The 13272-nt window shown below is 51.3% G+C and overlaps 1 protein-coding gene across 1 annotated transcript; it reads left to right on the forward strand.

Moving 5' to 3' along the window:
* Window positions 1-952: 952 nt before the first annotated feature.
* LOC119777174 (PR domain zinc finger protein 1-like) lies at window positions 953-12954 on the forward strand. The gene is made up of 7 exons (XM_038275976.1): window positions 953-1245; window positions 1397-1720; window positions 4051-4170; window positions 5113-5356; window positions 10675-11573; window positions 11647-11775; window positions 11897-12954. The coding sequence occupies exons 2-7, from the start codon at window positions 1550-1552 to the stop codon at window positions 12461-12463; spliced, it is 2130 nt and encodes a 709-aa protein (XP_038131904.1). The 5' UTR covers window positions 953-1245; window positions 1397-1549; the 3' UTR covers window positions 12464-12954.
* The last annotated feature ends 318 nt before the right edge of the window (window positions 12955-13272 follow it).

Here is a 13272-nt window from a genome sequence, read left to right on the forward strand (position 1 = left end):
ACCTCAGGTCTTCCTTCTCTGATCCTCTGAGCTCATCTGCCTCCCTCCCATCGGCTCTGTGCTCTGGGCCTACTTGGATCATGGCCCGCCAGCAGCGAGGATTCCCTTCATGGAAAAAGTCAGTCTGAACTCTTGCTTGTCCCCGACGTGTCAAGGAGCGCCATGAGTGGGCTGACCCGCTGTGCCGGAGCGACGGCTCTTTAGCCTCTGAGCCTGAGCCCAGACTGTCTGCAAATTAGAGAAATTAGCCCAGCCAGGCGCGGGTCAGTGAAAGAGCCCAAATCCTCCTGTCCCCCCGCCCTACCTCCAGGTTTAACCCCCCATGCCACACCGCTCACTAAAGCTGCATGTTGGAAAGGCAGCCGCACCATATGGCAGCCAATTTACCGTCAGCCAAGTTATGGAGGGAGGGATGGAGGGTGAGCCTCTGAAACACATCTAGACGTGTTCAGAGGTTATTCAGCATGATGGCTTCCATTTACCGCCGCTTCTCTCTGGCGGCCGCAGCACAGAGCTTCCCTTTTATAACATTACTGCTTCTAAACTTTAACGTCTGTGAAACTGGGCCAAAGAGGAGCGACGTTCATAAAGGAACGAGTCACTTCTGCTGCAACCAGCAGGCCAGGAAAGCTTTGTTTGCTCCCTGCTGCCGGCCCAGCACCCAGCCGGGGGGGGGGGGAGTCTGACCTGGGCCAACACCTGTACCTGCACAGGTGAAGCCGGCCATTCTGCTCCAACATCCTGCCCAGACTGAATCCCAGCAGAGCGGTGTGTGCGAGCAGGATGTAGGTCAGGGCGATGCAGCAGATTGCTCATTAAGTGCCAAACCAAGCAAAAGTCCCTGAGTGTTTTCCAGTGGCACCAGTCCAGCCATCTGCTGCTCCTTTATTCATTCATTAAGACGTCTTCTTTGTGTGCGCGCGTGCGTGGACACGTGGAAGCACTCATCACAACAACCACTTGCTGCTCAGCCGCACCACGTCACCCTGTGTTGTTGTCCAAAGCAGCAGCGGCGTGTCAGACGGCTCATCATGTGACCACGGCGGCTGCTGATTGGACGGCACACCGAGCTAAAACTGTTGCCGCTGTCCTGGATCAGGAGAATCTGGTCAGGCTGAAACGGTGACAACAGGCTGAAGGGAAACCAGATGAACCAGAGCAAAGGTTGGGCAGGCAGGGGATGATGATGATGATGATGATGATGCCAAAGACATGAAGGTCCAGCAGCTGAACCAATGAGTGACGGTAAGTCAGAAGATGTTTTTCTTTATTGTGTTTATTGATGCAGAGCGTTGGATGGATGGAAGCAGCAGATATTCCTACAATCTCAAAGGTTTCTCTGGATGTTCTCTCTAATCTATTCAGCAATCTCTACCTTCTGTTTCTGTCTGTCTAGATCTTGAGCTTTAACCATCAGAGCTGAAGAAGGGACCCCCCCCCCCCCCCCCCCCCCAGCAGAACCAAAGTAATCTCACACCAAAGTGGCGAGACCTAAACCTAAAGACCAAAGTCTGAATCTATCATCCAAAGTCCAACAGTCCTGTGGAACATGAAGCTGGAGAGCACACCGTCAGACGTGAGTTCCTGGAGGGATGCAGACTTTGCCCTCAACTGCACCTACATCGTCCCGGACCAGGTGTCGGACCCAAGCTTCAGTCTGCCCAAAGCAATGACCTCCATACCAAGAAACCTCACCTTCCACTACGGGGAGGACAACGAGGTAAGGTCAGCTGCTGTGAGCTGAGCAGCTTCATGCTACAGCAGGTTTTAGAGCAGCGCTCAGCTTCAGCTCTGTGGCTGTAGATGAAGGCAGCTTCAGCTTCAGCTCTGGGTTCACATGATCTCATTCAGCCATCCGCTGTGGACCAAAACACACCATGCTTAGTGTGAGGGATTGCTGAAGAGTCAATGAGTCGATGCAATCAGCTGGTTTTCCTTAGATAGAAAACTTTGAATCAATCTGACTGGATGATCTGGTGAACTGGAAAGTGACCTGAGATGACATGATGTGAATTGGAGCTATAGAAATAAACTGAATAGAATTGAACCATCAGAACCAGCAGCGTCTCTCACGCAGCAGCTGAGGAGAGCAGAGTGTCTCCAGCAGGCCTGGGTCAGTTTCAGGCCTCCCATGGTGCACCGGGGCTGTGCTGTTATAGTGTGTCTGAGGACAGATTCATTATCTTTAAAGGAAGAGGGAGCAGAGAGTCACACTCACTTGTTCTGTATCAACACTCAGTCTGTGGTTAATGCCCCCTTCCTTTTTTGTCCTCACCAAGGCGTCACTTTCTGCTCCTGTTCCTCTTCTGCAGTTCTCAGACTCTCATCTGTTCCTCCTCTGCCTGCAGCCGCCGCCGCTGCTGCTGCAGATAAAATCAAACTGTGAAGTCATGGAAGGTCCATCTCCTTGTTGGGCTCTTTGCTGATGTGCAATCGATAATGTTTAACGTTCACGTTTAGTGCAGGAACTTTATCACCCCAACTAGAGAATCAGTAACTAGCCCTGGGGTCTTTTTTGCACCTGTTGCTGTGATGATGGTGAGCATTCAGCCGCTCCTTCCAGCGGGACGCGGCGCTGAACTTTGGAAAGGTGTGTTGGGTTATTAGGAGGATCAGCAGGAAAGCTGCGCTCAGAGTGGAAGCTGTTTGCACCAGGAAATCAGTCACAGGCACGTGGCAGATGGGGTTTCAGCAACGGGTGGCTGTACCATGAGGGGCCGGGGGGGATCTGGGCAAAGGGGGGCTGTGGGGTTGGGGGCAGGGGGGGGGACTGGGTTTAAAACCAGAAGATTAACTTTCGTTGGGGTGAGGAGGGGTGAGGAGGCCATGCAGCAGGCTTCAACCTGCTGGAGAGGAAACGGAGGCCCTCAGGAGGCTGGGAGCGTGGCTCCATGCAGGACACCCCCACCAGCCCCGTCTTCCTTTACCCCCACCCCCCCACCCCCATCCTGGTGGAGCCATCTTGGTGGAACAAGCGGTTGAGCTGAAGCGACAGTTCAGCAGCCGCTACAACTCATTAGTCACACAACAGCGGCGAATTACAATGTCCCTGTCAAACTGGTTCATCATACAGCGAGCTCACCTTACGATGACACACACTCACCCCCCCCCACCCACACACACACCCATACACACACACTCACCCCCCCCACGCGCACACACACCCATACACACACACTCACCCCCCCCCCACCCACACACACACCCATACACACACACTCACCCCCCCCCACCCACACACACACCCATACACACACACTCACCCCCCCCCACCCACACACACACCCATACACACACACTCACCCCCCCCCACCCACACACACACCCATACACACACACTCACCCCCCCCCACCCACACACACACCCATACACACACACTCACCCCCCCCACGCGCACACACACCCATACACACACACTCACCCCCCCCCCCATACGCACACACACACACAAGCCGGCATCCAACTGCCCAGAAATACTTCACTTCTGAAGTTCCTGGTCTGCTTCCTTGAAAAACTAAGCCGGGTTTAATTCTCAGGTGACCAATGAGGGTGAAGGTGCTGAGCGCCGGCGGCGTCTCAGACCCCGCCTCCCCACTTCCTCTCCTAAAAAACCCACCAGGTTAATGACAGACAGGCTTTCAGGAATGTCTCCTGATGTCCGCTGACATCTCAGGACAGGTTTCCTGTCTGTTCCGGAGAAGTCGGTTCTTCCTGCGGCTCGTGCTGAACAGAAACCGAGGACTGTGACTCCTCCCCTCAGCAGAGAGTCCGTGTCTGAAGCAACCTGTCAGCAAATTCTCTGGAAATGTTGTTTCCTTAAGGAGTCGGTGACTCTGCAGCAGGTCAGAGATCAGTGGAGTAGGTCAGAGAAAGTATAAGTCTCTTCATTGGTTTAAGTCGTCAGTGGGGAAAGTGGGTCAGTTGGAGTCTTATAGCGGCGCTGTCTGAGCTGACGGCGCCGGCCGCCGGCCTCAGTGACATAAACATCAGTGGTCAATAAACATTAACACGCGCCATGATGATGATGATTTCTGTTGGTTTTTTCCCAGGTGACCGGTGTGTTCAGCAAGGAGTACATTCCTCAGGGAACCCGCTTCGGTCCCCTGCGAGGAGACATCTACACTAAAGACAGCGTCCCCAAAGAGGCCAACAGGAAGTACTTCTGGAGGGTAAGAGCAGCAGGATGTCAGGTAGCGGTAAACCCCTCAGGAAAACCAGCCAATCAGGGAAAGCCTCTGAGGAAGAAGGACCTGGGAAAAGTTAAGAAGCCGCAGGTTTCCTTCTTCCTCTCTGGTTCGCATCACGTCTGCTTGTCTGCGTCAGCGAGGACACATGGCCGTGGCGTTCAGGGCTTTTTGCTGTAGATTTTAGAGGAAGTTGTGAAGGCAGGCAGCACGTAACCCTGGATTGTGTTGAAGAGTCATCAAAGCCTTACCGGCACTAGCCTGACTGATTGTCTTCCCTTCCGTCCCTGAATATTCTCTCTGTCACCTATTGTGCCGGAATCATTGGGCATTTTTCTGCTCTGACAGCTCAGTGAGTGTTTTCCTTCCTGTAAAGCTGTCCGGGGTCTTTCTGCCTGCCTGCAGGACCGAGGCTGTTATCAGGGCTTTGTCACAGGTAGACGTGCTGCCACAGGCCCCCCCCCCCCCGCAGCACTCTGGCTCCCCGCCAGCTTCTCTGACATTTCACTTTCATCTGCTTTGTGTTTCACAATCAACACATCCATCTCCAAGGGTTTCACTTTAACCATTACTGACGGCTGGCGTGCCGTCCATGAATCAGAGAGAAACACAAGCGAAAAAGGAATCAAAAGAGGCAGTCACTTTTGCGTAATGATTGATTTAGCCACACCCAGAATTTTTACGGCTCAACAAAACAGAAATGCTGCGAGAAAACAGTCAGACAAGGCAGCAGCGCTCACAGCAGACTGACAGCGGAGCAGGATATTCACCGTACATGGCCCAGGTGATTGTTCTCTGTGTTGCAGCTGTTCACCAGTCTGCATCTACCATAGAATCATATTCAGAGAATGATGAATGTGTCTGTGGTGAAGAGCAGGTCCATCGTTTCCATCCTGTTCTCAGCCTCTCTCTCTCTTTCCTCTGCAGATTTACAGCGGTGGACAACTTCAGCACTTCATCGATGGGTACGATGTCCACAAGAGCAACTGGATGCGTTACGTGAACCCGGCGCGGTGCCTGGCCGAGCAGAACCTGGTGGCCTGCCAGAACGGACGGGACGTCTACTTCTACACCATCCGGCCGGTGGAGCCCAAGCAGGAGCTGCTGGTGTGGTACAGTCAGGAGTTCGCTCAGAGGCTCTGCAGCCCGCAGGATCACCACCTCCCACACAGTGAGTCTGAAGACCAACACGTAGCTCCAGTCTACAGAGAACGGGAAGCGTTCAGTTAGCGGGGATGAATCACAAGGTATCCAGGTGAAGTTACCCAGGTGAAGGTATCCAGGTGAAGGTATCCAGGTGAAGGTATCCAGGTGGAGGTATCCAGGTGAAGGTATCCAGGTGAAGGTATGCAGGTGAAGGTATCCAGGTAAAGTTACCCAGGTGAAGGTATCCAGGTGAAGGTATCCAGGTGAAGGTATCCAGGTGGAGGTATCCAGGTGAAGGTATCCAGGTGAAGGTATCCAGGTGAAGGTATCCAGGTGGAGGTATCCAGGTGAAGGTATCCAGGTGAAGTTACCCAGGTGAAGGTATCCAGGTGAAGGTATCCAGGTGGAGGTATCCAGGTGAAGGTATCCAGGTGGAGGTATCCAGGTGAAGGTATCCAGGTGAAGGTATCCAGGTGAAGGTATCCAGGTGGAGGTATCCAGGTGAAGGTATCCAGGTGAAGTTACCCAGGTGAAGTTATCCAGGTGAAGGTATCCAGGTGGAGGTATCCAGGTGAAGGTATCCAGGTGAAGGTATCCAGGTGAAGTTATCCAGGTGAAGGTATCCAGGTGGAGGTATCCAGGTGAAGGTATCCAGGTGAAGTTACCCAGGTGAAGGTATCCAGGTGAAGGTATCCAGGTGGAGGTATCCAGGTGAAGGTATCCAGGTGAAGGTATCCAGGTGAAGGTATCCAGGTGAAGGTATCCAGGTGAAGGTATGCAGGTGAAGGTATCCAGGTGTAGGTATCCAGGTGAAGTTATCCAGGTGAAGTTACCCAGGTGAAGTTACCCAGGTGAAGGTATCCAGGTGAAGTTATCCAGGTGAAGTTATCCAGGTGAAGGTATCCAGGTGAAGTTATCCAGGTGAAAGTATCCAGGTGGAGGTATCCAGGTGAAGTTATCCAGGTGGAGGTATCCAGGTGAAGGTATCCAGGTGTAGGTATCCAGGTGGAGGTATCCAGGTGAAGGTATCCAGGTGAAGTTATCCATGTGGAGGTATCCAGGTGAAGGTATCCAGGTGAAGTTATCCAGGTGGAGGTATCCAGGTGAAGGTATCCAGGTGAAGTTATCCAGGTTGAGGTATCCAGGTGGAGGTATTCAGGTGAAGTTATCCAGGTGAAGGTATCCAGGTGAAGGTATCCAGGTGAAGTTATCCAGGTAAAGGTATCCAGGTGAAGTTATCCAGGTGAAGTTATCCAGGTGAAGGTATCCAGGTGAAGGTATCCAGGTGAAGTTATCCAGGTAAAGTTATCCAGGTGAAGTTATCCAGGTGAAGTTATCCAGGTGGAGGTATCCAGGTGAAGGTATCCAGGTGAAGTTATCCAGGTGGAGGTATCCAGGTGAAGGTATCCAGGTGAAGTTATCCAGGTTGAGGTATCCAGGTGGAGGTATTCAGGTGAAGGTATCCAGGTGAAGGTATCCAGGTGAAGGTATCCAGGTGAAGTTATCCAGGTAAAGGTATCCAGGTGAAGTTATCCAGGTGGACGTATCCAGGTGAAGGTATCCAGATGGAGGTATCCAGGTAGAGGTATCCAGGTGAAGGTATCCAAGTGTAGGTATCCAGGTGTAGGTATTCAGGTGTAGGTATTCAGGTGTAGGTATCCAAGTGTAGGTATCCAGGTGTAGGTATTCAGGTGTAGGTATCCAGGTGGAGGTATCCAGGTGTAGGTATTCAGGTGTAGGTATCCAGGTGTAGGTATCCAGGTGTAGGTATCCACGTGAAGTTATCCAGGTGAAGTTATCCAGGTGAAGGTATCCAGGTGAAGGTATCCAGGTGAAGGTATCCAGGTGAAGGTATTCAGGTGAAGGTATCCAGGTGGAGGTATCCAGGTGTAGGTATCCAGGTGAAGTTATCCAGGTGGAGGTATCCAGGTGAAGGTATCCAGGTGAAGTTATCCAGGTGGAGGTATCCAAGTGTAGGTATCCAGGTGAAGTTATCCAGGTGGAGGTATCCAGGTGAAGGTATCCAGGTGAAGGTATCCAGGTGGAGGTATCCAGGTGTAGGTATCCACGTGAAGTTATCCAGGTGAAGTTATCCAGGTGAAGGTATCCAGGTGAAGGTATTCAGGTGAAGGTATCCAGGTGAAGGTATCCAGGTGAAGGTATCCAGGTGAAGGTATTCAGGTGTAGGTATCCAGGTGAAGGTATCCAGGTGAAGGTATTCAGGTGAAGGTATCCAGGTGAAGGTATTCAGGTGAAGGTATCCAGGTGGAGGTATCCAGGTGAAGGTATCCAGGTGAAGGTATCCAGGTGAAGGTATTCTGGTGAAGGTATCCAGGTGGAGGTATCCAGGTGTAGGTATCCAGGTGGAGGTATCCAGGTGTAGGTATCCAGGTGAAGGTATTCAGGTGAAGTTATCCAGGTGAAGGTATCCAGGTGAAGGTATCCAGGTGGAGGTATTCAGGTGTAGGTATCCAGGTGTAGGTATCCAGGTGTAGGTATCCAGGTGGAGGTATTCAGGTGAAGGTATCCAGGTGAAGTTACCCAGGTGAAGTTATCCAGGTGAAGGTATCCAGGTGGAGGTATCCAGGTGAAGGTATCCAGGTGAAGGTATCCAGGTGAAGTTATCCAGGTGAAGGTATCCAGGTGGAGGTATCCAGGTGAAGGTATCCAGGTGAAGTTACCCAGGTGAAGGTATCCAGGTGAAGGTATCCAGGTGGAGGTATCCAGGTGAAGGTATCCAGGTGAAGGTATCCAGGTGAAGGTATCCAGGTGAAGGTATCCAGGTGAAGGTATGCAGGTGAAGGTATCCAGGTGTAGGTATCCAGGTGAAGTTATCCAGGTGAAGTTACCCAGGTGAAGTTACCCAGGTGAAGGTATCCAGGTGAAGTTATCCAGGTGAAGTTATCCAGGTGAAGGTATCCAGGTGAAGTTATCCAGGTGAAAGTATCCAGGTGGAGGTATCCAGGTGAAGTTATCCAGGTGGAGGTATCCAGGTGAAGGTATCCAGGTGTAGGTATCCAGGTGGAGGTATCCAGGTGAAGGTATCCAGGTGAAGTTATCCATGTGGAGGTATCCAGGTGAAGGTATCCAGGTGAAGTTATCCAGGTGGAGGTATCCAGGTGAAGGTATCCAGGTGAAGTTATCCAGGTTGAGGTATCCAGGTGGAGGTATTCAGGTGAAGTTATCCAGGTGAAGGTATCCAGGTGAAGGTATCCAGGTGAAGTTATCCAGGTAAAGGTATCCAGGTGAAGTTATCCAGGTGAAGTTATCCAGGTGAAGTTATCCAGGTGAAGGTATCCAGGTGAAGGTATCCAGGTGAAGTTATCCAGGTAAAGTTATCCAGGTGAAGTTATCCAGGTGAAGTTATCCAGGTGGAGGTATCCAGGTGAAGGTATCCAGGTGAAGTTATCCAGGTGGAGGTATCCAGGTGAAGGTATCCAGGTGAAGTTATCCAGGTTGAGGTATCCAGGTGGAGGTATTCAGGTGAAGGTATCCAGGTGAAGGTATCCAGGTGAAGGTATCCAGGTGAAGTTATCCAGGTAAAGGTATCCAGGTGAAGTTATCCAGGTGGACGTATCCAGGTGAAGGTATCCAGATGGAGGTATCCAGGTAGAGGTATCCAGGTGAAGGTATCCAAGTGTAGGTATCCAGGTGTAGGTATTCAGGTGTAGGTATTCAGGTGTAGGTATCCAAGTGTAGGTATCCAGGTGTAGGTATTCAGGTGTAGGTATCCAGGTGGAGGTATCCAGGTGTAGGTATTCAGGTGTAGGTATCCAGGTGTAGGTATCCAGGTGTAGGTATCCACGTGAAGTTATCCAGGTGAAGTTATCCAGGTGAAGGTATCCAGGTGAAGGTATCCAGGTGAAGGTATCCAGGTGAAGGTATTCAGGTGAAGGTATCCAGGTGGAGGTATCCAGGTGTAGGTATCCAGGTGAAGTTATCCAGGTGGAGGTATCCAGGTGAAGGTATCCAGGTGAAGTTATCCAGGTGGAGGTATCCAAGTGTAGGTATCCAGGTGAAGTTATCCAGGTGGAGGTATCCAGGTGAAGGTATCCAGGTGAAGGTATCCAGGTGGAGGTATCCAGGTGTAGGTATCCACGTGAAGTTATCCAGGTGAAGTTATCCAGGTGAAGGTATCCAGGTGAAGGTATTCAGGTGAAGGTATCCAGGTGAAGGTATCCAGGTGAAGGTATCCAGGTGAAGGTATTCAGGTGTAGGTATCCAGGTGAAGGTATCCAGGTGAAGGTATTCAGGTGAAGGTATCCAGGTGAAGGTATTCAGGTGAAGGTATCCAGGTGGAGGTATCCAGGTGAAGGTATCCAGGTGAAGGTATCCAGGTGAAGGTATTCAGGTGAAGGTATCCAGGTGGAGGTATCCAGGTGTAGGTATCCAGGTGGAGGTATCCAGGTGTAGGTATCCAGGTGAAGGTATTCAGGTGAAGTTATCCAGGTGAAGGTATCCAGGTGAAGGTATCCAGGTGGAGGTATTCAGGTGTAGGTATCCAGGTGTAGGTATCCAGGTGTAGGTATCCAGGTGGAGGTATTCAGGTGTAGGTATCCAGGTGGAGGTATTCAGGTGTAGGTATCCAGGTGGAGGTATTCAGGTGTAGGTATCCAGGTGGAGGTATCCAGGTGAAGTTATCCAGGTGAAGTTATCCAGGTGGAGGTATCCAGGTGAAGTTATCCAGGTGAAGTTATCCAGGTGAAGGTATCCAGGTGAAGGTATCCAGGTGAAGGTATCCAGGTGAATTCGCGCTCCGGATGGAGGAAACCTGTGTCCATCCATTCAAACTGCTTCTCCGTATCAGCAGGTGGATCTATGCTGATAGTCTTCCAATCTTAGGTCAACAGTTCCTGCTTTGTTTTGGTCGTCTGCTTTTTAACACAATGAATCCGGTTGGTCGTGTTTAAGGAGGAAATCATGGCTTCCAGTCTCTGCAGCAATGTTCTGCTCCTTTAAGGATCACTGACCTCTGGCTCTCAGAACCAAATCAATCCCTTTTTATTTTTTATTTAAACTAAAGATGAGAAGAGGAAAGGAGATGTGTTTTTTTCTCTTGTGGTCAGTATCGTAACACGCCATACCCAGAAAACGTTTCATAAACGAAATTCTGAGTGTTTCTGCGCTGCAGCTCATAGATGACATGACTCCTACACCCCCTCCCTCACAAAATCACTCCAACAACAGAAACTCATGATGGCTTCATCAAGTCAAAACTGAAACTACTATCATTTACCATAAGAGGGCGTTCCTGTGTGGGCGACTCAGCCTTACTGTATCTGCAAACACTCAGGGATGACTGGTCTTCCTCTTTAAACTCAACAGGTGCGCTTGTTGTTACAGAACATGGTGATGAAGAGCAGAGCAGGCATCCTCTACCTCAGCAGACGTTTCTCCAGGACCGGACCAAAGAGGAGGTGAAGGAGCAGCTTGAAGAGGAGGATGAGGAGAAGATTGACGTGGAGATGTTGGAGAGAGACACGCCTCCTGATACGCCTGACGAGCAGATCGTGGACTTCAGCAGAAAGATGGAGAAGAGTGAAGATCCAGAAGGCCTCATCCCCTCCCCTCAGCCTGAGCACAGGGAGGCCCCCCTATGCTTCAACCACCCGTACCTCACAGACCATCACCCCTCCCCCCCGGCTCCCCCGCACAAAGGCCTCCCCCTGCACCTCCATGGTCTCTATAGCCATAGGGAGGGCCTGGTCTCCTCTTACCCCATTTATTCAAACCCCAGACAGCTTCAGCCGCCCTACCAGTTCCTTCCTCCCTACGGCCCCCACTATCCTCGGATCATCCTCCCTCCTTACTCCCCCCCCTTCCCCAGCGTCCTCCCTTCACGAGGATCCCTCCGGTACAGCAGCTACCTGGGGTCAGACGGAGTCCCATACCCTCCCTTTGCTCCTCCAAACCTGCTCCCTGTGTCCCTCCCCTACGCCCCGCCCTCCCAGGGGGGCCTCAAAGAATTAACCCCAAATATTTCCCCACCAAGAGGTGCTCCTGCCACCCCGGAGATGTCTCCCCCTGCCAAGCTTGACAGCCACCCCCCCACCCCTGAGCAGCCTCCCTCTACCTGCGAGGAGGCCATGAACCTTAGCCTGGCTGTTGGGAAGAGCAGCTCCTCTCCTCGGAACGGACCTGGACACAAATCACTGCCGTACCCGCTGAAGAAGCAGAACGGAAAGATCAAGTATGAATGCAACATCTGCTCCAAAACCTTCGGACAGCTCTCCAACCTCAAGGTGACACTCCTTCCTCCATTTTACCTCCTGCTTACGAACGCTTGAACTCATGGCTGTATTACTACCACCGTAGGTCCATCTGCGGGTGCACAGCGGCGAGAGGCCATTCCAGTGTCACTTATGTAAGAAGAGCTTCACTCAGCTGGCTCACCTTCAGAAACATCACCTGGTCCACACTGGAGAGAAACCGCATGAATGTCAGGTAAAGGTGATAGTAGTTGGAATAAACCTGGAATAGTTTCTGATCGTTGTAGAAACATCAAAAGGCCAATAATGTCCTGAACAGGTGGAGCCTGACCTCTGACCTCTTCCATGTTTTCCAGGTGTGTCACAAACGCTTCAGCAGCACCAGCAACCTGAAGACGCATCTGCGCCTTCACTCAGGAGAAAAACCGTACCAGTGCAAACTGTGCCACATGAAGTTCACCCAGTACATCCACCTGAAGCTGCACCGCCGCCTCCACAGCAGCCGCGAGCGGCCGTACCGCTGCACGCTCTGCTCACACACCTTCTTCCACCGCTTCAGCCTCTTCCTCCACCAGCGCAGCTGCTGCCCGGCCACCGCCGCAGCTCCCGTCAACATGCACATGAAGGAAATGGTGGAGCGCTTCGATGCCAGCCAGGAGGTGGACGCGCTGATGGAAACAGCCGCCGCCGCTCAGGTGAGGGAGGCTGTGGAGCGTTGGCTGACCCGTACGCTGGAAGGAGAGGAGAAGGAGGACCAGAGAGAGGCTACAGCGCTACTGAAAGCCCTGACCGCCGCCATCAATGCACCTATGGTTCCATCTGCTGTACCTGCGTCCCATCACAGCCCCCCGCTGGGCTTCCAGGAGCGGGCCACGGTGGTCCACCTCCACCAGCGACCCACTGTGAAAACGGAGGGACAGTGAGGACCAGCTCCAGGCGGAGAGACGTTAATTATCACCAAAAAAAAAGGGTTTAGCCAAATGTAGTTCCTGATTGTGGGAACGTTGTGATCCAATGAGCGAAGCACCAAAACCAGAGCATCCCAAAGAGATTGATCCTCGTCCCAGAGCCGACGTTAAACTGTGAAGTATTTACAAACTTTCACTCAGGTAGAACATGTTTGCTTTCTGTGCTTTAACTTATTTCATTTCTTCATATTTATTTAGATGACACTTTGTTTTTTAGTTAGTTTATTCCTTCCGCTTGTTGAGAGATTTGTTAACTTTAAAAGCTGACTCAGCATTTAAGCCACAACGGGTTCATTATTTATTTCTTAACGTTGAAGTGGAAACGTCTTTGCCAAAATATCAACTTGTGTTTTCATTATTCAGACAAAGCATTACTGACCTTCCCACTGATTTCCACTGATTCCCACTGATTCTCACTGATTCCCATTGATTCCCACTGATTCCAATTGATTCCCACTGATTCCCACTGATTCCCACTGAATTCCCACTGATTCCCACGGATTCCTACTGATTCCCACTGATTCCTACTGAATTCCCACTGATTCCCACTGATTCCCACTGATTCCCACTGAATTCCCACTGATTCCCACTGAATTCCCACTGATTCCCACTGATTCATACTGATTCCCACTGAATTCCCACTGATTCCCACTGAATTCCCACTGATTCCCACTGATTCCTACTGATTCCCACTGAATTCCCACTGATTCCCACTGATTTCCCACTGATTCCTACTGATTCCCACTGATTACCACTGATTCCCA

Source organism: Cyprinodon tularosa, unplaced genomic scaffold (genome assembly GCF_016077235.1).
Source record: "Cyprinodon tularosa strain WSP-4 unplaced genomic scaffold, ASM1607723v1 ctg985, whole genome shotgun sequence".
In the NCBI taxonomy this organism is placed as follows: domain Eukaryota; kingdom Metazoa; phylum Chordata; class Actinopteri; order Cyprinodontiformes; family Cyprinodontidae; genus Cyprinodon; species Cyprinodon tularosa.

Excerpts from the sequence above, each read along its gene's own strand:
- LOC119777174 (XM_038275976.1), top strand. The coding sequence starts at position 1,550 with ATGAAGCTGGAGAGCACACCGTCAGACGTGAGTTCCTGGAGGGATGCA. Across the intron at positions 4,171-5,112 it reads ACAGGAAGTACTTCTGGAGG|ATTTACAGCGGTGGACAACT; the intron begins GTAAGAGCAGCA and ends TTTCCTCTGCAG. Across the intron at positions 5,357-10,674 it reads GGATCACCACCTCCCACACA|AACATGGTGATGAAGAGCAG; the intron begins GTGAGTCTGAAG and ends TTGTTGTTACAG.